At 42.2% G+C, this 20,665-nt stretch overlaps 1 protein-coding gene across 3 annotated transcripts; it reads left to right on the top strand.

Annotated features, from left to right (window-relative positions):
- The first annotated feature begins 293 nt into the window (after positions 1–293).
- On the top strand, positions 294–20,639 carry erich3 (glutamate-rich 3). Of its 3 annotated transcripts, XM_085151271.1 has the most exons (15): positions 296–743; positions 2,659–2,752; positions 2,845–2,970; positions 3,088–3,159; positions 4,134–4,262; positions 7,762–7,920; positions 8,200–8,400; positions 10,595–10,775; positions 11,412–11,598; positions 13,584–13,813; positions 13,899–14,027; positions 14,219–14,563; positions 16,574–16,708; positions 16,790–19,176; positions 19,207–20,639. In XM_085151271.1, the coding sequence occupies exons 1-15, from the start codon at positions 724–726 to the stop codon at positions 19,813–19,815; spliced, it is 5,004 nt and encodes a 1,667-aa protein (XP_085007397.1). In that variant the 5' UTR covers positions 296–723; the 3' UTR covers positions 19,816–20,639. The 3 variants fall into 3 exon arrangements, with proteins under 3 accessions (XP_085007395.1, XP_085007397.1, XP_085007394.1); XM_085151269.1 differs by having other exon boundaries at positions 294–743; positions 14,237–14,563; positions 16,790–20,639; XM_085151268.1 differs by having other exon boundaries at positions 16,790–20,639.
- Positions 20,640–20,665: the final 26 nt, after the last annotated feature.

Raw genomic sequence — 20,665 nt, 5'->3', positions numbered from 1 at the left:
ACTGCATTAGTGATAACTTTGCACAAAAAAGTTAAGCTATGCTTCACATCGAAGCTTTTCCTGCTATTAGAATATCTATCACTTATAATCATATAATATTTTATGTCTCAAAGGGCTTTTGTCCATTTGTTAAAAAATATATTTGCAAATGTGCTTAAACAAGATTTTCAATGTGAAACTTGTAACTATTTTTTTTATTTATTCATTCATTTATAAAGCACATTTAATAACAACAGGGCGTTGACCAAAGTGCTGTACAACATAACAATTAAACAGTGGCATTAATAACAACAACATAACTAACTGCTTCTTATTTTGTTTTCTCATCATTTAAGGTTACAATAAAAAATAAATAAATAAACAAATTAAGGAAGCTAACCGACAGAAGTAGTTGGTGCTCTTAATGAAAAACTGACAGATGTATATAAATCATTCGTTTGGGACGGACGTGCGCGTGTCAGCGGGAATCTGTAAGTGGAAACCAGCCCTGTTGGCAGACTCGTCACGTGATTCGCCATGGCAACCAGGGACTGTCATCAGTTCCGCTGTGGGAGAAGTGCAGCTTCAGTCCGACTCCGCTCCAAATTTACCTTCCTCACTTTATAACAACTCCCGTCTGTTCTGACATCACGTAAACCTGAACGTCTTCAACGAGCACCGAGCCCTGCCTTCATATCTCAGACGCTGGGGGGGGGATTTTAAAGAGAGGGCAGACTGAAAGCCATGAGTCACCTCAACTCAGGGTAAGAGCAATTTATGTGTTTTTTATTCAAAGAGGAGGGTTAAAGCTGCATGAGTTTTGATTCCCCCCCCCCCCCCCTCGGAGCTTTACGCCAGTTAACTTAGCCCATTTCTTTCATGTTTTTCAACCGCTTGAAAAGCTGGAAATTGACTTCATGATAATATTAAAGATCTAGCTGCATAATAGCAAGAAAGCCCATTAAACTCTTAAACTACGCCTGCCCCGAGTCACCCACAGTGTCTGTCAATATAGTCACCAATGAGGCAAATGTTATTAATTGTGTGCTAATGGGTCCACTCAAACCCATAAATGATTCAAAGAAAACTTCATAGGCAGCTTTGCTACTCACTTTATTATGAACAAGAAGTGACGCTAGAACCAGAAAGAAGCTGAAACAGAAGTTTCACCATGAATTCAGATTTGAGGTTTTCCATCTAAGGCTACTTTTAATGCACCACATTTCAGAGGAAAACACTGCCAATGGTTTTAACTAGGGATGCAACGATACCAATTTTTTCAAACTGATACGATACCGATACTTGGATCTGAGTACTTGCCGATACAGAGTACAAAAAATGATACTTCTACCACACACACACACACACACACACAAATGCAATGAATTGGAAGACAGGTTTTATTTTATTCTCTGCCGATAAAAAATAAAATCTTAATAAAAATGACCACAAAAAAATTTCAAGTGAAAAATAAGCACTTCTGTTAAATTATTGCAGAGTCTCCACATTGTAATTTTACAAAATATCACTGAACTATTGGCACTGTCTCGAGCTTTCAGAATAATAAATAAACACTTCTGTTTGGAATAAAATAAATACAAATTAGGTTTGAGAATAAAATAAACTTTTAAATTATTGCAGAGTGTCCATATTGTAAACAAACAAAATAATTATTATTATATAAATAATAAAATATAAAAAATTATAAAATAAATAATAAATAAAATAATAATTGGCCCCCTAGTGGCCAATCTAACAAACTACAACAGAAATGACAAGCCACCCTCTGATTAATGAAATAAGTTAGTATCGGTTAACTTTTACGAGTATGAGTACACACACATTTTACAGTATATCATACCGATACCAGTATCGGTATCAGTGCATCCCTAGTTTTAACGCAATGCACAGCGATGGATGACAGACTTTAAGTTAAGGAAATACAAGTTTAAATAGTGTGTGTATAAATAAGTGTTAAAACAAGGATAAGAGATGTGCACACACAGGTGAGATTCTGCTGCATTTGTCCCCCATACTGGTATATAAGAGAATGCACGCAGTATGATTTTTGTCTACAGGATACCTTCATACTGTAACAAACTATTTTTTTAAAGTGGTTGACTCCTTATTCCCTATTTGTAAAGACAAATAAGAGCTCATCACATTCTGTCATGACAAGTAGGACACCTCTTAACTGCTTTGCAGCCATGCGCCTCCACTTCACCTGCTCATAAAAAACTCATGTCTAGAATGACAGTTTTAAATGCAGCGCTGTGATCCACCAGAAACAAACAAGCCCGGTGCACAAAGAGGAGGCAGCCCGGGCTAAGTGTGCCGTTCCCTCTAAGTCCTGCAGGTAACCAGAGACCTGTAACAGACTCTATAATTGTAAGATCCTGTTGTGTCGTACACAAATGCCGGTGGAAATCAAATCTGTATTGGAAAAAAAATACTGCTTTCACACAGGCCACTCTGGGGACGAGCTGATGTCTCGTTAATGAGGACAAGAGAACAACTGGCAACAAACAAACACGGTGCTGTGCCCCAGTAAAGCATTTGATCAGGGTTCCGGTTTTCCGACAGCTTTAATCAACGCACGGCTCACACGCTCCCCCCTCACCTGAACCGTGGCTGTTTAGTGCTGACTGGGATTAAATACTCGTGTTTTTGTCTCTGCAGACTTCTTTCGACCTACAACAGCCTCACAGACAAACATCTTGCCGGATACTTTAGCAACACTCGAATCAGGAGACACCTGCAGAGAGCAGGACTGGTGCGTTTAGGTTTTTAAAGCAAAATTATGAAATTTCAGTTAAAAATATCGATCGACGGATTGAATTTTGTTGATATTATTGTTGTTATTAGATCACCAGGAGTGGGCGCATTGTCCCGGACAAGGAGTACAGACACAAGCTGATCCAGAGAGCGCACCAGAGACACGTTCGAGAATGTCTGGCACAGGCTATTTTCCACAAGGTGCTAGAGATGGAGGTGGGAAGAACACGGTGTAAATGAGACAAAGTCAAAGGAAAAACACTGTCATGTAATCTGTGTAATTTTCCTTATGCAATAAATCCTGATAATTCGTCCTTTTTCCCACCCACACAGCGTCTCCACCAAATCGAGATCAAAAGAAAACTGGAGGAGTTTGCAAGGAGGGAAAGAGTGCATAAGATCAAGGTGCGTCTTTAACATATAAACACTGCTTTGCTGCCCTATTTTGTAGGATTCCTCATTTATACTGGTAAACTTCTTATATATCACTACATACTAGGGATGCAACGATACCAGTTTTTTCAAACCGATACGATACCGATACTTGGATCTGAGTACTTGCCGATACAGAGTACAAAAACCGATACTTCTACCACACACACACACAAATGCAATGAATTGGAAGACAGGTTTTATTTTATTCTCTGCCGATAAAAAATAAAATCTTAATAAAAATGACCACAAAAAAATTTCAAGTGAAAAATAAGCACTTCTGTTAAATTATTGCAGAGTCTCCACATTGTAATTTAACAAAATATCACTGAACTATTGGCACTGTCTCGAGCTCACTTCTGTTTATTTATTATATTTCATATCGCAGCTCGAGTATGCTGAGAAGACGGTGCAATCCTATGTTTTCCACGACCGGCATTGGCTGGTCATCCAGAGCGATAAAATGAGTCAGAGCCTCTGTTATTTTAACTGCCCGTGGATTTTCTCTTGACATTTTTCATCACTTTTCCAAAACCTGAGTTAAAGTTGGCTGTTCTGGTCCACACTGCTGACATTTTGTTTAGCCTAGCTACAGCATCCTCCAGTTTCTCTTTTTTATCTGGAGCCGCCAGTCTCACTCGCCTAACCCTGTGCCTGTTTAGCGCGGGATGTCCCCCTAGTGGCCAATCTAAAAAACTACAACAGAAATGACAAGCCACCCTCTGATTAATGAAATAAGTTGGTATCGGTTCATGGTATCGGTTAACTTTTACAAGTATGAGTACACACACATTTTACAGTATCGTCCCTGATACCCGATACCAGTATCTGTATCGGAGCCGATACCCGATACCAGTATCGGTATCGGAGCCGATACCCGATACCAGTATCGGTATCGGTGCATCCCTACTACATACTATATAATAATGAATGGTGTTGTTTGGCAGGTGGAGCGCTCTAAAAGGTATGAGGAAGGCATCGTCCACATCCTGTCTCCACACCCTCCCGAGGGTGCCAGGGGCATCCGGAAACAGCACTCTGGGCCCGAGGGGGAGCACTCTGACTCCTCTGAGTCGGTGGGTATTAAATCTACTGCTTCAGTGTTTATTGTTTAAAGTGTGACTGTTTAATTAATCATACAAAGTAGATTAGTGTAAACATGATACAATGATACAAATTACACTGATGGTTTTACGAGAATTTTGTATGAGTTCAAAGCAGCAACCTTTTGTTGAAGAATCAATTTTAAGTATGTCAGTGTGGGAGAGACGATTGGAGATTATTTATGTATTTATTTGTGGAAATAGAGGAAACTGCATTTCCTGTAGTGTCACTGAAACTGGGAACAGAACGGCTCTGATAAATAATACATTAATTTAGTGCAATAAATATATAAGAAATCAGTGTTCCTTTGTATATGCAAGTACTGACTTCATAACAGACGTTAGATAGATATAGATGCAGACATATAGATAAGATAAGAAAGCACACCCTTTCTATTCTATTAAGGTTTTATGCACATAAAACAGAATAAAAAGTCACTTGAAGAACAGCCTCAGATGAAAAGCAGCACATTGTCCTCATATATTTAAATGAAGCCATAAAACAGAATCAGTGTATCCAGTACACTGTTACTGCGTCCATGGGAGGCTAAGTAACAGACAGGTGCTGCCTATCAAATGCAATTAACTCATCATCAGCGAGTGTGAGCATCTGTGAAAAAGCAGAAGTTTTGGCAGTTTGCTGGTGTGAAGCCTTCAGGTGCATGTTAACACAAAGCCAAGGGAGGAGGACGCCAGCAATGAGTATAAGTCGAGTTTCAAATAATTTGAAGTCCATCGTTCTACAGTGAGAAAGATCCTTCACACGTGGAAAACATCCTGTGGACAGATGACACCAAAGTGAAGATGTTTGGCCATAACGCTCAGCACCAAACAAAGAACATCACCACAGATATCTCGTGTTAACAGTCAAGCACGTTTGTGGAGTTGGGTTTGGGCTGCAGCCACGGGCACCTCCAGTCGTTGATCCCTTTATACCAGTACAAATATTCTAGAGTTACAAATGTGAGTCCATCTGTCCAACAACAGAAGCTTGAACCAAACTGTGCCGTGAAACGCGACACTGAGGCCAAGAGCAGCAGCAAACCTACAAAAATCAAGGTGGTGCAACAGCCCAGAGTCCAGACTGCAACCCGACTGAAATACTATAGACGTCACAATGGCCACGGGCCGATAGCTCGATCGGACTCGATTGCAGATAACCACAACAGAGACGGCTCAACGTTTTGCAGTGTTTATTATGTAGTCAACAAGTGAATATGTGGCAGGGCGTCGCTAATGATGTAACCGTGTGACAGTGGGGGGTGAACGGGGGTCTAGCAGGTTGCGTTGGTGACCAACGTGAACCTCGCTTTGAGGGAGAGGCAGCGATAGTCCAGGGGAGTAGTGGAGAGGCTGGCAAACCTGAGTCCCGCTGTGTCCAAGGTGGTGAGTGAGGCTGGAGGGCAGGCAGGTGAGGGTCCTTGTATTTTTCCTGAATATGAAGATGATCCACGGAGAGCTGAGGTTGAGGGTGATAGCAAAGAAGGTCGAGGGAATCTGAAGCACATGAAACCAAAGTTAACAATGAAAAAGTAGCAAGAGCGTAAAAAGCCGTAGAGTCAATACCAACGTGAGGTCGTTGACGAACTGGCGGTGAAGGAGAGTCTGAGTGGCCTTAAATCCTCAACCTGATTGCCCTGAATCAGTCTCAGGTGTGCAGGACTGCAGCAGGGATGATGGCTCCGCCCAGGGGTGGAGACCAAGGAACTCAGGTGCCTGATGGAATTTTCCAGTTGAGTCTCCAGAGTCAACACGTTCTCACTCCCACAGCGTAACATTTTACGCTAGGTGACAAATCGTCAACACATTACGTTTTCGGCTACCCACCACGTTCCTAAATGACGACCTCGGAAAAGTGAGGAAACATGAGAACCGTATGGACTCAATCTACACATGTTCGCTCGTTTTCTTCAAATCGCTTAGAAACACGCAATTTAACATCATTAAAGTCCTGGTTAAAATCAGGGATAAGGTTAGGTTTAGGGCTGGAATACAGGGCTGGAACGTCTATTATTGCGGGAGCATCATTGCACTGGGTTTCGGCCATAACCCGCCGCGTACCATAACAACGCCGAAGGTCTCCTTTTGCGTTCCTCAGGAACGCAGCGGGACATGACAAAACGTCGGCATGTTACGCCTCGGGAGTGAGAACGGGCTGCCAGATCCTGACAATAGAGGGACCTGAAGAGAGCTGCATTTAAACAAATGCCTGCAAAACTCAGTGAACTGAAGCAACGCTGTACAGAAGAGCGGGCCGAAATTACTCCCCAGCGATGTGAGAGATTGAAAACAGTAAACTTCAACTTATTGCTGCTAAAGGTCGTTCTGTTGAATCATGGCGTGTTTCACACACTGCTTCTGCATTTTGGTGTATTTTGTAGGAAATAAAGAAACATACAGGTTAGTATGTCCAGTTGTTCATCTCAGGTCACCTCCTTTTAAGGCTTGGATTATATTTTTATTATGTCCTTAGATTCTAGTCTAACTCTTAAGAAGCAAACATCTCGCATTTTCCAAAATGAATAACTGATTATTTCATTGAAGAACTTGCATTTAGTCAATTAGTTAGTCAGCTGTTTTGTTTTGGTTCTTAATTGTCATCTTATAGAGGGGCAGAAAAAGTTGCATTCTTTGTAACACGAATAATGTTACCTGAGAAAACATGGAAAATCTGACCTGCAGGTAAGGAGATGATGTCCAGGTGAGAAACTGCTATAATGACTGTTATAACCTGTGCATCCTGATAGTTGCCATGTTTACATCGACACTGCCATTTTAGTCTGAAGAGTTCCAGCTTCAGCTGTTTGTTTTGTGCGCAGACGAGAGTGTTCAGAGTGAAGTGCTGGGATTAGCTGTGTGTTATCTTTGAAACATAAAGAGTCACGCACCTCGATGCCAGAATAAATAGAGCCAGTAATCCTGTCTTTGATCGCTGTGATCGCTCCTGTCTTTGACCCCCCCCTTGACTCAACAAAAATCACACACTAATCACAGCTGAGCCTCGCCTGATATGCATCGATGGGGATTTGTTGGGAAATGATAAGAAGACAGCTAATATGCATTTTGAATACGTTTATTCTCATCATGATTTCTTGTGAATTTATTAAGAAGTTTGCAGTTTTTAAAAGTAGTGGGAGGCGTTAAAGATCGCTAACAATAAAAAAAATTTAAAACTATTTAAAAATGTGATTATACTACCAAGAATAAAATATAATTAAAAGATTACGATTAGATTGGAAAATAACTGCTTTTTACATTCAACGAATGACAAGCCCGAGGAAAGAAAAGTTTGAATAGCAAATACGCTTCATTTCCCAAAACACCAACATAATGAGCAGGTTTTTGTGTTAAAGGAAACACAGTATGGCATCGCTGTAAAAGTGCACCATAGTGACGGTTCGGGAGCCGTACAGATTAGAAGAACTGCATAATTAGCAGAATGCACACTGAATGTCTGTAACACGATTTCTAGCCGAGCTCATCTCGACCCAACACGGCCCCGGGGAAGATGCAGAGGCCCGTGCGCTTGAAACCGATCCACAGTAACAGCACCACGGCTTCGGTCAGACACAGCTCCCCTTACAGACTGCTCCAGTCCTCTCATGACAACCACCTGCCATTCAACTGCACTGTGAGTGTGAGACTCAACATACTCACCTGTATATGAGTCACAGCGTTTTCTCTGTAGACAAATTAGATTTTCAAGAGATATGAAGTTGCAATTTCCTTTTTTTTCATACTGTATTTTTGGAAACTACCTATTAGAAGTGTAGAGATATAGATGTAGGCCTTAGCATGAAAAATAATTGATAGAATCACACCTATAGTTGACTGCATGGAGAGAAGCCACAATCACAGAGCATCAGTATGAGCAGAACCAGAGTAAAGACGTCATTAACTTTCCTACCAGATGGAAAAAGAGCCTCGGAGACATTTGACTGCAGTGGAGGCCTCCCATGGCATCTCGCCCTATTGCCTCCCAGTTATCAACAACTTTGTCACTCCGGTGCCTCCAGCTATGAAGAGGAAAGAGAGAGGGTTAAAGGGCACTGCCAGCAGTACTGTCAGAGGCCGCAGACTGCGCCCGACCACCGCCTCCAGTGGAGCTGACGTGAGTTAGCTCTTTATCTGTGCTCGTTATTCCAACTTCCTTTGGATAAATCGGGAACAACAAATAGCATTTCCTGTGGTCGGCAGCATTTTCTGAGACACTTCATGAGAAAGTTGACAAATGAGTAGGAATGCAATGATACCAATTTTTTCAAACCGATACGATACCGATACTTGGATCTGAGTACTTGCCGATACAGAGTACATAAAACGATACTTCTACCACACACACACACACACACACACACACACACACACACACACAAATGCAATGAATTGGAAGACAGGTTTTATTTTATTCTCTGCCGATAAAAAATAAAATCTTAATAAAAATGACCACAAAAAAATTTCAAGTGAAAAATAAGCACTTCTGTTAAATTATTGCAGAGTCTCCACATTGTAATTTTACAAAATATCACTGAACTATTGGCACTGTCTCGAGCTTTCAGAATAATAAATAAACACTTCTGTTTATTTATTATATTTCATATCACAGCTCGAGTATGTTGAGAAGACGGTGCAATCCTATGTTTTCCACAACCGGCATTGGCTGGTCATCCAGAGCAATAAATGAGTCAGAGCCTCTGTTATTTTAACTGCCCGTGGATTTTTCTCTTGACATTTTTCTTTGCTTTTCCAAAACCTGAGTTAAAGTTGGCTGTTCCGGTCCACACTGCTGATTTTGTTTAGCCTAGCTACCGCCAGTCTCACTCGCCTAACCCTGTGCCTGTTTAGCGTGGGATGTCCCCCTAGTGGCCAATCTAAAAAACTACAACAGAAATGACAAGCCACCCTCTGATTAATGAAATAAGTAGGGATGGGTATCGTTTAGGTTTTATCCGATACTGGTGCCAAACCAGTACTTTTGAAACGGTGCCGGTGCTCAAACGGTGCTCAAACCAGTGCTTAAAGAATGGAGAACACAAACTTTGTCCAAAAACCTCTCATGTTCAGCTGTTTTTTTGTAAAAAGATAACAATGTTAGCCTTTTCTGCAGCTATGGGGCATATATGGTATCACTCTTGGCTGGAAGCAGTGCTTAAACAATGGAAAAAACACAAACTTTATCCAAAAACCTCTCATGTTTAGCTGTTTTCCACTTGTTCTTTGGTCATTTTAGCCTTTTTGGCCAGGGTGAAGGGAGTATCTGCCATCAAACAAGAAGACAGCCGCATGTAGCTATGATGGTGTTTGCTAGTTCACCTTACATGCATTAATTTAATAACGTGGTTAGCCTACTCAACGTAAATTACACACGAACAACATGAAGCTACTCACGCAGAGAAGAACGGCTGCTGCTGCATCATCATCATCATTTCTGCTACACTGGCAGGGCTCCAGGTCCGATAACAGGCACCACACCCGCAGTAGATGTGCTCGGTGTGAGGTCTCGCAGCGAGCTATCAAATACGGCGCATTTCTCGGCTTTAAAAAAAAACGCCATGCGTCGCCAGGTGTTTCATCAGATTTGAGGTGTTACCTCCTTTGACAGTATCACAGTATCACCTTAAAGCACTTGTTGCAGGCTGCTGAGTTTGCATATTTTGCTGTGAAGTACAGCCAGACTTTGACCGCTTCGCCTTGGGCATTTTTAATCTGTAGCTCTGCTCTAAAAGAACGTACGTACCTGGACCCGCCTACTATCCTCGGAAACGTAAAATGATTGGCTAGAATCTAAAGTGTATCACAGCACAGAGACTGTTGGCTGTCTCGAGCTTTCAGAATAATAAATAAACACTTCTGTTTGGAATAAAATAAATACAAATTAGGTTTGTGAATAAATTAAACTTTTAAATTATTGCAGAGTGTCCATATTATAGACAAACAAACAAAATAATTATTATAAAATAAATAATAAATAAAATAATAATTGGCCCCCTAGTGGCCAATCTAAAAAACTACAACAGAAATGACAAGCCACCCTCTGACTAATGAAATAAGTTGGTATCGGTTCATGGTATCGGTTAACTTTTACAAGTATGAGTACACACACATTTTACAGTATCGGTATCGGTGCATCCCTACAAATGAGTAGTATTAATGCGTCCTTGATTATATTTATGATGTAGAAACAAATCTCGTCCACCTCTGTGTATCGCTAACATCAGATTTTGGATCAGGAAGTTCAAATATAAATGTAAAATATTTTTATTCAGTAAATAACACACCAAAAACGTGTCACTTCTTCCACCCAGGACGCCCCACTGCTGAGGAGCTCCGTTCACCAAAGCAGAGTGTGTGTCAACATGGTGTACTTTGGCAAAACGGTGCGTCTTTCCAGCGACATGACCGACACGAGGGACGACGTCAAAGTGTTTCAGCAGCACTGTGGAGGAGAGAACCTGTGTGTGTACAAGGGAAAGCTTCATGAAGGGGGTCAGTGTGTGAAATCGGGTTGTGTTTTTTGGATTTGTATATGTAAATATATACTGACAGATACCCCAAACCACAGCAAAAAAATTTTCCGGCACAACTTCACCTGCTTCCAAGTTGCATGGAGAGGATAAAAGAATTCACAACTCCAGCAACACTTGAGGAAGAAGAACAACTTTAATAATAGACCAACACGTTTCGGCTTGTGGCCTTCATCAGGGTCATAGTAAAACATTGTAAAAATTGCTTAAATACAAGACAGGAAACAGAAAAAAAATTCAAATTAACCAGTCAAAACTTCATAGATAGGTCAGCTGACATATAATAGGTAGGTATTGGTTAATTGGCTAAGTCACGCCCAAGTAAATACCGGACTAGATCATTACTGATGAGGAGAAGGGGGGGTGACATAACCCCAATATGTCTGAAAATAACACATGCATGAAATGCATAAGGAGGAAGCTATAAATATACACACAGGTTTAAGGTTTAAAGGTTTTAGGTTTAAAAAAAAGGGGGGGAGGGGGTCTTTAATGGTAAAAGCACGTTTGAATTAGAAAACAAGATTACATCATCACATGGGAACACATCCCCAAACCATTCAGAATGGCTTTCTGTGCCTCATCATTTCTGCTTCAGAAACTTTCCAGTTTATTTCACGTCGGCACAGAGGCTTCCCCTTCAGCTTGACCTTCTTCCTGAACGGGCTGCAGGTGGAGCGGCTGAGCTCCTGCTGCGAGTTCAAACACAGGAAAGGCTCACGACTCGGCGGCAAACACGGGCACTTTGGCTTCACCGGCGTCGAGGGGGCGTCTCCGTGCTACAAGTGAGATCTCACAGAAGCTTTAACCTCCTAGCACCTGCCGTCCACATATGTGGACGTCACATTTTGGGTTATTTAGACCAAAATACTTAATTTTGCTCTTCAAAGGCCTGATATCCACTTACGAGGACATTATACTGCTGCTGTTCTATTTAAATTTTAAACGAATATCCTCATATGTGGCTCTAATTTTTCTCAGAAACAAAAAATAGGTAAAAAAAAAAAAAAAAAATCTGGTAATTCTTTGTTTTTGCATTCATCAGGCCCCAATCAGCCCAAATATCAAAGAGAAATTAAAAATGCATGCTGTGGAAGAGTTCAGGTCTTAGGAGGTTAAAGATGAGCCTTAACTGTAAAAGGTTGAATATAAAACAAAATGAACAACAAAAAGGAGACATGTGAAAGGAGACGTTTAACATTTTTACTCATGAACAGCGTTGGGGAGTAACGGAATACATGTACCGCCGTTACGTATTTAAAATACAAAATATGAGTAACTGTATTCCGTTACAGTTACCGTTTAAAAAGGTGGTATTTAGAATACAGTTACTTTGTTGAAATAAATGGATTACACGGCGGTACTTCCCTGTTTCATATTGTGGCGGGTCAGGACTGTTTGGGTTTTGTTTGACAGCTACGTTCTGTTGTTCCAGGCGGCAGCGTTACGGTTGCCATGGTTACAGGGTGACGCTCTCTCTCTGCGTGTTTCCTGGGTGAGAGAGCGCCTGTTGTTGTTGTGCTAAGCTAACAGGCAGAATGCTACAGGTATAGCTCTAAAGAATGTAGCATCATAGGCAGTGTAGTCCGTGCTGCAGGGAGAATGGACTGCCATACACGTTATGTGTCTGTGAGCGAGGGAGGGAGAAAAAGGAAAAGTACGAGCTGTCATCGAGCAGAAACGGGAGCTGGAAGCATGTAAATATAATAATAACCACTGCAGCCAAGAAGAGAGCCTGACGAGCCCAGTTGTAAGTAAGCTATTAAGACTCGACTGTACACCGTGTTCGTGTTTTCCTCCAAAAACAATAAGTTCTGTTGGAGCAGCCTTTCAACGCCTCTCTCTGACTCTGCTAGCAAAGTGACCCAGACAACAAAGTAAAGCTAGTTTTCAGCTACGAGCCGACACAGAACCCACCGTATTAGCCAGAGGTCCCTTTACTACGGTTCGGAGCCGCGGACCTTCAGTAACAGTAATAAATCACAGCAATAGTACATTCATGTAGTTGTAAACAGCATGATAATATATTAAGTAATCCAAAGTATTCAGAATACGTTACTCTCATTGAGTAACGTAATGGAATACGTTACAGAATACATTTTGGAGCATGTATTCTGTAATCTGTAATGGAATACATTTTAAAAGTAACCTTCCCAACGCTGAACATGAATAAATAATAAGCTTCTTTCAGCCACTTTAGTTTAGCAAATAAACTGCGTGTAGAGAAAGCAGAGAAAGCTGGTTTTGTTCAGAAGTACAACAAACATGACAGTCGTCTGGAAACCAAACCATGCAGTGTGTATTTAGTCTAACAGGACAGTGTTTGAGCTTTAAACGGGCTGGCAGCAAAATTAATTGGCATTTTTCCCCATTTTCAAATGTTATTGCACATTAAACTAATGGTCTGCTAGTTGTAGCTCCATATTTAAGCAGTCCACAGTGGCTAGAGTGTCCCAGGGATGACCTCTTTTTGGACTTAGCCCCGCCTTGGTTATCCTGGAACAAAAGCTGGTGGGATTTTGGATAAATCCACAGAATAAGCTCTGTGGAAAGAAACTTTATGATGCACAGTTTGTTCAACAAGATTATCCCTGCATATTGATGATTTTAAAGTGAAATTAGAATATAAATGAACTACAACATAGGCAGATTACTGTGTTCAGTGTGGTGGTTTGAATGCACCCCACTCGTTCTCTGGGTGGTTTATTGATTTATTTATTTAAACAGGAACAAAATGACTTTTTAAACAGACTTCTCGCTCATTGTTCAGATGCATCATAGCAATGGGACTGGACAAAAAGCCCACTCCTCCACCAAAGAGGATCAAGGAGGATACAAGAGAGGAATCAGTCAACAGCCCAAAAGATGAAGGTGAGATGGAGACGGCGAGGACTGGGGAGGATGCTGGCTCCCACTTGGAGGGTGAAACCAGTGAGCCGCAGAACATGGAGACTCCAGTCAAAGAAGGAAGAGCGCTCGATGAGCAAAAAGGCAGAGATGGTACAAAAACTGGTGCATCTGAGCACAAACTAAAGATGTGTGTGCCGTGCATACCGAAGTCTGTATCTGTAATTCTCTGCTTCAGATTATGAAGAAGACTTTGAAGCAGACGACGAGGGAGCTGCAGAGGAGGCGAAAGAAGAGAAATCTCCAACCAGTGAAACAGAGGTTAAAGAGAGGGATGCCTCTGAGCCTGACGATGATGACAGGGATGGTGGGTGAATCAGCTTAGTTGTACACAAAGCTTAAATCCCTGTACGATGTTTAAATATTTAAAATCTTTTATTTTTTAAAGACACAAAGTATTTTAATTACAGAACAACAAAACCATCTTTTGAAATGTTTAAATGTGCATTTTCCTTCTTGTAGAGTATTTATTGGTGTTCGTGTGTAACTTTCTCGCAGACATGAGATCTCATTCAGGCTCCAGCTCCTCGGGCAGCGAGCACGAGGAGAGTGATGCTGAAGCCACAAGAGACATCAACGAGGACAATAAGGCAAAGCAACAGAAAGAGGAGGAAACCATCGCTCAGCCCGAGGAAAAAGATGAACCAAATCCAGAAGAAGATGTTGGCACGGAAGCTGAGTCTTCTGCGGCCAAAGACTCGCACGTGGACAGTGCCGGGGACAGCACGGAGATAGAAATATCTGACACCAGCGTCCCCTCAGGAAGTGAGACTAGACAGAGGGGTGACAAAGATGCTGAGAAGCCTGTAGAGGAGGGCAACCAGGAGGAGGAACAGGAGAGAGGTGAGTAAAACACAATGAATATACAAAAACACAACATTCAAGACCACCTAGTTAGAGTCTGAGTTAGTCACATGTTTTAAATACGGAGCTGTAATACAATCAGAGCAGAATAGCTTAATGTCGTACTGCTACAATATTGTCAACGTGTAAAATAAAAACTTTAATAGTGGAAAAATACACGTGTGTCATTGCAATGATTCGTTTTCTATCTGATCCACATTTATTGTCAAAGATCAGTTTTATTTTTTGATATACTTTTGTCTCGGTTTGGGTTTCTAAAAATAATGTGTAAATATATAGTTAAGTAAACAAAGGCAACACCAGGGGTGAAACTGCAATCAGCGAAGAAGTAAGCAGCCGTGAAGAAAAACAACCAGTATTTGCATACTGCAGAGCATATCAAAAAGCTCAAAATACGCGTCGGTGAAGAGCTGCTGCATATTCATTCATTTGCATTTATCATAAGAAATCTGCTTTTGCATGACAAAGAAAAGCAGATTTGCTTTGTTTTTCCTTTTCTCTTCCTTCTTTTTACCTTGAATGCAGTTTTTAATGAATGTTTTCAGGGCACAGTGAGTTACTTTTCCACACGTTCTACAGCACAACAAGCAGAAATGGACGAGAATCACTGACTTTGCACTGTTTAGGATTAAAGAGATATTTATCTGTCACTCAAATACATTAAATTCCTCAGTCATTTAACCTCCTGTGACCACATATGTGGACGTCACATTTTGGGTCGTCTGGACCAAAATACTAAATGTTGCTCTACAAGGGCCTGATATCCACTTACGAGGACGTTACACTGCTACTGTTCTGTCCAAATTTAAATGAATGTCCTGATATGTGGATCTCAAAATCAGGTAATTTTTTGTTTTTACATTCATCAGGTTCCAATAAGCCCAAAAAGCAAAGAGAAATTAAAAATGCATGTCGTGAAAGAGTTCAGGTCTTAGGAGGTTAAACTTCTGGACGCAGAGCCCGCGGGCACGCCACTGCAACCCCCTCTGGCCTCTGCTCTGTAGCTGCCTCTCGTTTGGGGCTCTACTCAGCTCTTCCCAGGAGGGTGGCACGGTTCCCCCCCTTTTGGTGGTCCTCCTCGGGTCCTCGTACTCTGGGGCCTCTGGATATCTGGGGCCTGGATCTCCTCCATACCTGCTTCATGCCCTGGGGGACGGGGCTACGGCTCCCCACACTCCCTAGCAGATCGTTACATGGAGAAACCTTTGGAATACAAGCTGATGCACACAGGTGTTCACACAGGTGTTCACACAGGTGTTCACAGATGCGGACTACACCTTTCTTGGCTGCTGCCTCAAAGCACATTGTGCGCTGTCGATCTTGCGTGCTGCACAATAGCGTTTAATATTTAGTATCTACTGCTAGCTAGTTTATTGTGATGGTGCTGTTTTTGTTTGTTTTCTCTTCTGTTTTTTTTTCTCCACACAGGTGATCCAGGTGTTTTGTTTGTTTTTCTTTCTTTCTTCCCCCCTTTCTCACCGTCTCTTCTCCCCTCTGGTTTTCTTTCTCTCCCTCTCTTTCTTTCATTCTTTCTCCCTGTCCTGTCCCCCAGTCATGTCTGTCCCGTTTGTAGCAACCGAAAATAAAATAAATAAATAATTATAATAAAGGTCAATCAAACGGACCAATATGGCCATGATGATCCACTTGGTAACAGAAATCCACTTGGCATCTTTCTTGGCCTTAAGACAACAATTCTGATGCTAAAGATCCAAACGGGACAAAAAAAAAAATCAATTCTGGTCACAATGCAAAACCTGACCGATCCCTCTCTTCTTATTTGCTCCTTGACCTTGACTCAAGGTCCTTGACTGGTTTTTGTCCAGTGCCATTACTATGATGCACTTGAACAAACGACGTTTGCTTAAAAAAGGAGATAAATAAATCAGCACTGGTGTTTATTGTTGTTGTTATCAAAGACAAATTTGTTAAGCTTTAACATGTCCCAGAGAAGGATGATCACGAGTGTCCTGTTCCTTATTTTTCAAGCGAAATCTGTGCAAGAAAAACTGTCCGAAGCCATACTGAAGGAGTCGCAGTGCAGCTCCGAGCCTGAGCTGAGTGACACCAGCACTGAGGAGGAGGACGAGTCCACACATAAAGGCCCTCAACAGGACAACAAAGGTATCAGATCTTTATTAGAATTAATTCATAAACTGCACAAAGACTGTTCTTTATTTTGAAAGTCCATTTTGTATTTTGCAGATGCAGCTCCAGTCGAGCTTGTCACGCCTACAGAACAACAGCAGACCATTGCAGAATGTGAAGAAAGCGACGCTGGTGACGTGGTGGTGGCACAGACACAGGAAGATTTACCCGAAACCAAAGAACAGAGTGGAGACGATGAGCAGGAGCCTCAGGAGAACAGTGACAGTACTGAAGATGAGAAGGCTGCAGAAGAGGAGGATAAATCAGAGGAAACGGGTGAAGCTTTGCATCCTTCGAAAGAAGAAAATGTGACACAAGATGACAAGACAACTGAGCGTCTTGAAGAAACCCCCGCTGAAGCTGCTGATGCTGAGGCTGCAGAGGAAGGAAAGGAGAAAAGCGCTGAGGAGACTGACGCTCAGCATGACGAGACCGGGCAAGGGGCAAAAAGCAGTGAGGAGGATGAGTCATCAGAGCCGGATAAAAAGACTGATGAGACAGCAGCGCCTGATAATGCAGAGGCAGCCAGAGAAACAATAGAGATAAAAGCAGAGTCCTCAAAGGAGCAAGAGGCCCTCAGCTATGAAGAGGCACCTGTAAGTGACGCAGAGAAGGAGGAGCAGGCTGCAGGGTCAGAAACTGAAGTCAATGCAGAGAACTCGAGCAGCTCGCCAAGTGGAAGTGGAGAAACCACAGTGGAAAAAATAGCAGATACGGGTGAGGAAAATGCGATAGAAGAAAGTAAAGATGACATCAAAGAAGAACAAATATTAGAGGATGAGAGTGATGAACAGAGCGAGCTGCGAGAGGAGAGGAGGACTGGAGCATCGGAGGAAACGGGTGAAGAGGAAGACAAAGAGGAAACTGAGGAGGAGGAGAAACAAACTCATGTAACCTCTGATGAAGGAGAAGAGGAAAATACTGAGAAAGGAGATGATGATGAAAAGGTTAAAAATGATGAAGAGGGTAATGAGGAAAGTAAGGAAGATGAAGGGACAGAAAACACAGCAGAAAGTGCTGAAAATGGCTTTAAAACAAAGGAAGACGAAGCTGTGAAACTTTTGAGCGAGGAGGATAAAGTCGCCGATGACGAGAAAGTTGAAGAAAAGACAGAAAATGATGAGAACAGCGAGTGTGTTGAGAACAAACTGGAGGAATCTGAAGTAGGTGATAAAAGTGACAATGAGAGTAAACCAGCTGTTCAAGAAAGTGATGATGAGGCAGAAAAATTAGAAAATCAGAACAAAGCTGAGAAAAGTGAAGACAAAGAGAGCAAAAATGATGAAGAGGATGACAAGGACATAAGTGAAGCACCTGTAGAAGAAGGAGAAGAAATATCTGAGACCACAGAAGAAGCTGAGGAAAGTGCAAATGAAGCAGCAGACGGGACCAAATCAGCTGATGAGACGCCAGAGGCTGAGAGTGTCGAGCAAGATGCTGGAAAAACCAGCAACACGAGTGAAAAAGAAGAAATTAATGCTGGAAACGGGGAGATCTCTACTGAAGCCGAGAGCAATAATCACGAAGACGACGGAGAGTCTCAGTTAAAAGACAAAAATGACTTGAAAGCCGAAGAAGAGGGTGACGAAGAAAGCAAAGCGGACGGGCCTGCTGACGACGAGAGCGCAGACATTAAAGAAGTCGCAGTGGAGTCTGAAGAAGGTGCTAAAAAACACGATGCTGACGAGGTTGATCAGGCTGCCGGGGCTGATGAGGTAGAACGTGATGCTGAGGGTGAAAAAAATGATGAATCAACTCCAAGCAACTCACAGCCTGAGACAGCAGGTACAGAAATGAAAGCGGAGCCTAAATTAGGTGACAGAAAAGACAGCGAGGAAACAGAAGATCAAAACGGCAACAAGTCTGACTGTGATAACGAAAACAAAGAGACAGACTTGGTAAAAAAGGAGAGCAGCACTGAGGAAAACACGGATGAGGTCGCAGCTGTTTCTTCAGGGAATCAGGAACAATCACCGGTTGCTGTTGACTTAGATGTTAAGGCTTCCAAATTAGATGAAGAAAGCAAAGATACAAAGTCTCACATGTGCCCACAGACTGATGAAAATGCAGTTGGTGGTGATCTCTCTGCTGCCGACGGAGAAAACGGAGGAGACGTAGAAGATGCGAGTAAGGCCTCGGAGGAAGGAGCGAGTGTGCTGCTCAAACCTCAAAACAATGAGGCTGATTGTACAGAAGAGACTGTCGCAACTGGGAGAGAAAGTCCACAGGCCTTGGCAACAGAAGACAGCACAGATCTAGTCAGTAACTGGGTCAACAAGCACCAGTCATCAAAGTTTTTCGAGACATTCGTTGAACCACTGGAGGATATGAGGGAGGAGATAACTGACACTCCAGTGCCCAGCTCAAATAAAGAAGAGACTAAATCTACCGAGCTGCCAAGATCAGGCAGTCCACTCAAGATGGCGAGGGTGTCTGAAGATGAGGTGAAAGCCTACAGGGACGCTGAAGATGAGGTGAAAGTGGAGGAGAAGGCTGAAGTGAAAGACTTAATGCTAAAACCTAAAACTGAACAAAGTGAGTCTGCAGCCGTGCAGAAGATGAGGTCAGAAGAGCACAAAGGAAGCACGGGATCTCTTCAAGAGTGTAACGGTCAAGAAAGTGCAGAGAAAGGAATTAATGAGGAAACTGAAGTGGAAAGCACTTCAGGTAGTCGTCATTCAGCCTCTGAAAAACCTGCGAGTGTTTCTAAGAGCGATAACAACTTCGATGTAACAGAGCCGCAAACTGAAGAAGCTAATCAGTCCACGAGTCCACTTGGAACCGAAGATGTCAATGAAACACGGGGAAAAGCAGACGAGCAGAGTCGAGAAGTTACAGAAACAACTGATTTGACAACATCGAAGTCTGACGACGGAAGCCCGGAGGACTCGCGCGACGAGGAGATCGAAGGCAAAGCGTCAGACAGGAGCGTCAGCAGAGGCGGGAAAGACCTGCAGCTGATCGAAGACATCAAACACACGCTCAGTAAAGACCGGCTGAGCGCCTTTTCAGTGGACGACACGTTGTTTGCTCACAGTTCGTATCCTTTACTGACTGCTGCGAGTGCCGAGAGCGGGCATTAGAGCCGCTCCGGTCAGAGTGACAATGAGGGAAAGTTTTAAAGCTTTACTTCTTTTTTAGGTTTTAATTTTACAAAGACGCCTATAAAGTCGTTATACAAATGAAAAGTTTGCAGATTCTCGATGCACAGACAATCAAAATGTGACACGCGCGTCAGTTTTTCACAAAAGCCCGCCGCTGTCTCGTGCTTTCTGCTTTTAAATTACAGCAGCCTCGTAAACCGTCATCGTCTTTAATGAGTTTTGACTGCTGCATGAAATGTTTACAATAGATCATCTCTTCCTTTTGTTGGTAACAAAGAGCTCTTGGTTGATATGAGGTATCATGATGCTATCAGCTGTTACCTGAAAACAGATACTCGCACACACGTGGTTGAATAATTCATAGATGTTGGACTCCCACGTCTTTAGCTTGCCCCGGTACTCTTTACATTTCCATTGACTGGATACAAGTGGTGCAGCTTTAGCAGAGATGTGTAATCGAACACTGTTAATGGCATCATCAGTCAGTCAGCACACTCACATAATTACTGGATCGCAGTAGCTAGGAGAATATACAGTAGAACAACAAGAACGCAAAGCTCGATCTTCATCATTAGGCTGATGATAATTAGTTTGGTGGTGACTAGGAAATGTCAAATATAAGCTCAGTTGTTGTTTGTAATGCTGCTAACTCTACCTCTACTTCCTCTGATGTGCTTAACATGTATTTGCATTTCCCTTTTGTCTTTTTTTACGGCTAGCTTGGGTTTGTGAGGCTTAATCGTTTCATTTGATATCTGTCAGTAACCGAAAGTTTAAATAAAAACAATCAGACAAAAATAAAATGCAAAGTTTTCTGTATTTTTTTTTT

Source organism: Neolamprologus multifasciatus, chromosome 23 (assembly GCF_963576455.1).
Source record: "Neolamprologus multifasciatus chromosome 23, fNeoMul1.2, whole genome shotgun sequence".
In the NCBI taxonomy this organism is placed as follows: Eukaryota; Metazoa; Chordata; class Actinopteri; order Cichliformes; family Cichlidae; genus Neolamprologus; species Neolamprologus multifasciatus.
This window is presented reverse-complemented; position numbering and strand designations above follow the sequence as displayed.

Coding starts and splice junctions, on each gene's coding strand:
- erich3 (XM_085151268.1), top strand. CDS start 724: ATGAGTCACCTCAACTCAGG. Junction 2,971..3,087: donor ACAAGGTGCTAGAGATGGAG/GTGGGAAGAACA, acceptor CCACCCACACAG/CGTCTCCACCAAATCGAGAT. Junction 14,564..16,573: donor GGAGGAGGAACAGGAGAGAG/GTGAGTAAAACA, acceptor TTATTTTTCAAG/CGAAATCTGTGCAAGAAAAA.